This window comes from Dermacentor silvarum, chromosome 3, assembly GCF_013339745.2.
Source record: "Dermacentor silvarum isolate Dsil-2018 chromosome 3, BIME_Dsil_1.4, whole genome shotgun sequence".
Classification (NCBI taxonomy): domain Eukaryota; kingdom Metazoa; phylum Arthropoda; class Arachnida; order Ixodida; family Ixodidae; genus Dermacentor; species Dermacentor silvarum.
In genome coordinates this window covers 53,087,694-53,090,704 of record NC_051156.1, presented here as the reverse complement: position 1 = coordinate 53,090,704, position 3,011 = coordinate 53,087,694, and the positions used below count along the sequence as shown (strand labels likewise).

General features: G+C 51.4%; 1 protein-coding gene across 1 annotated transcript; it reads right to left on the bottom strand.

The window, feature by feature from the left end:
• Positions 1-483: 483 nt before the first annotated feature.
• On the bottom strand, positions 484-1,995 carry LOC119444340 (tigger transposable element-derived protein 4-like). The gene has a single exon (XM_037708750.1). It carries the CDS (start codon positions 1,993-1,995, stop codon positions 484-486), a length of 1,512 nt encoding a protein of 503 aa, XP_037564678.1.
• Between the last annotated feature and the right edge of the window lie 1,016 nt (positions 1,996-3,011).

Sequence of the window (3,011 nt, the reverse complement as noted above, 5' to 3'; positions counted from 1 at the left end):
GAGTTGGCAACGTGCAGTCTCGACGATTCATACAGGAGACAGGTGTACCGCGGGGTGGAGTACTGAGCTGTACGCTATTTATTGTTAAAATCAACTCCCGACACATCATACTACCTCGCACACTGTTTTACTCTGTCTATGTGGACGATGTACAGATAGGGTTCAGGTCGTGCAATCTTAGCATTTGCGAGAGGCAGCTACAGCTTGGCTTGAATAGATTCTCAAAATGGGCGGACGAGAATGGTGTTAGATTTAACCCTCAAAAAAGCACATGTGTCCTGTTCTCAAACAAGAAAGGTGTAGTACCAGAACCACATACAGTCAAACCTCGTTAATACATAGTTGGCCGGGAATGACGTTTGGGTACGCACTAAGCGATGTACGAATTAACCGTCAGTGCCGGTTTAGCGGCTACTTACCAGCCAGAAAAGAACGCCACGATCCCCACAAACACACTCTCACGCACACACAGGCACGCTAGCTTTATTCACTGGCAGGCAGCAAAAAGTCAGTTATTTTCACTTGCCGCCGTGGTGGCCTCGCCGCGACGACGGCATCTTCGAAGTCAGCAAGTCCAGCAGCCAGTTTGTCCATTAGGCCTCGCTTCTCTGCGAACGCTCGCATCACTGCCACAGCACGTGCCGCGTCGGATAGTGAAGGGCCGTCGTCCACTTCGACATCGCTGTCCTCCTCACTTTCGCTTGAAGCTGGACGAGGTGCGACGGCAGCAACAATGTCGCTGTCTGAAAAGTCCGGGGAGGTGGTCACGTCGCCGTCGACATCTCGGAAGGTGCCGAAGTTTACCTCCTCATCTGCTGCACCTTGCCGCTCGAGCACTTCAACCAAAAGGTTCTCGCAGTCCTCGGCGTCTCCACCGTCCGCGTCGTCGTCGCCTTCAAGTATTTTGAATTGCGCTCGCGCGAAACAATTCTGTATTGTTGCCGGCTGGACCTCCCTCCATGAGTGCGCGAGTAGGTGTACAGCGCCCAGTAGGTCTATGGTGTACGTTTTGCCGCTATCCATAACGAGCAACATCCTCCGTAGCAGATTTTTGCGGTACGTCTGCTTCACTGAGCGGATGATGCCCTGATCGAGGGGCTGGGCGAGCGCTGTCGTGTTCGGGGGCAAAAAGAGCAGCTTAATTGCCGTCAGGTTGTCCAAATCGACATGCGCCGACGCATTGTCGAGAACGATCAGGACATTCCTTTTCTTGGCAGCAAAACGGCGGTCCAGCTGGCGCACATACTCCTCGAACAGCTGAGCAGTCATCCACGCCTTTTTGTTGTGCTTGTAAATGACATCGGATGGCAAACGGGCGCCTTTGAAGCAACGCGGTTTTCCGTACCTGCCGATCACCATCAGTGGCAGCTTCTCACTACCGGTCATGTTGACGCCGAAAGCGACCGATACCCGATTTTTGGCATGTTTCCCGCCGGTGCACTTTTCATTCTTAAATGCCAATGTCCTGTCCGGAAGCAGGCAGTAGAAAAGTGCCGACTCATCAAAATTGAAAATGTCGGCGGCATCGTAGGCTGCCAAGGCTTCCTGCAATTCGTTGTGCTGCCACTCATCAGCGCCTTCTTTGTCCGCTGCAGCAGCCTCACCGCAAACAGCTTTCCCCACTATGCTGTAGCGAGCTTTAAATCTCGACAACCAGCCGTTGCTGCAGGCAAAACCGGTGCAATTCAGCTGAGCTGCGAAAGTTAGCGCTTTCTCAGCCAGAAGGGGTCCACTGACTGGCAGGTTCATGCTACGCGCCTTCTTCAACCAAAGCAGCAGGGCCTTTTCTACTTCGGGAAAAGCAGAGTCTCTGATGCGGCACCTCTTCAGATTGCTGCCTGAGCCGCCCCGCAACTTTTCGCGAGCGTTCCATATTCCGCACACAGTCGTCAGAGGCAAGTTCTTCTCACGGGCTACCGCAGATTTCTTCGCTCCATTTTCAATGGTGCGAATGATTTCCAGTTTTTCCTTTACACTCAAAACGTGATACGGCATAACAGTCTTCACGTGCAAATTAAATCGCACAATACGCGCACCAAACAATGCAAAAAAAAGAAGGACACGCCGTGCAAAAGAACGTTGTAAAAGCACACAACACTACGCAAAAGCACACCACCACTGCCGTTAGCACTGGTGGACACGGGAGAATGAAAGAAAAGAATAAAGAAACGTGGCGTTTGAGCCGTTACGATGCTTGGATTGGATTCCAAAGTGACAGCGAATTCCCCTACCCTCAGCTCCTGCGGGCTACCAGAAGCTAATCTCGAAGGCCACGCTTTTGCGCCCTTTGATCGGCAACAACCGTATGAACAAAAAATACGTCGACGTGGCCATGTTGTGACGTCACTACGCTGACAATTGTAGTTTACCAATCTCGAAGGCCATGCTTTTGCGCGCTTCGATCGGCAACTCCTGTCGTCGCCACTGAAATTTTGGCGATTTTCTGCCCCTGAACATATAAAAACAAAGAAAATGGTACGTACTAACCGTATGTAATGCAACAAGCGACTACGGCTTAAGCGGTCAGCCAATACATGGGGTTCAATGGGGACCGGGTGGGGGAATCTTCGCGACTACATTTAAACCGGACTTACACATTAAGCGGGTACGTATTAACGAGGTTTGACTGTAATAACCTTAATGGAGAAAGACTGTCAGCCTTGAACATAAAGTTTTAGGTGTTATCCTGGACACAAAACTTAACTTCATTCCCCACTTAAAATATCTTAAAGAAAAGTGTCTGAAGACCATGAACCTCCTCAAGCTGCTCTCTCGAACAACCTGGGGCAGTGACAGGAAGTGTTTGCTTAGCCTGTATAAGAGTCTCGTACAATCACGCCTTGACTACGGAGCCGTGGTGTACCATTCCGCAACTCAGAGTGCGCTAAAGATGCTCGACCCAGTCCACTACCCGCCGTGGTTGCTCAGTGGCTATGGTGTTGGGCCGCTGAGCATGAGGTCGCGGGATCGAATCCCGGCCATGGCGGCCGCAATTCGATGGGGGCGAAATG

What these genes read in the sequence shown, in the direction of transcription:
- LOC119444340 (XM_037708750.1), bottom strand. Translation starts at nt 1,995, where the DNA reads ATGCCGTATCACGTTTTGAGTGTAAAGGAAAAACTGGAAATCATTCGC.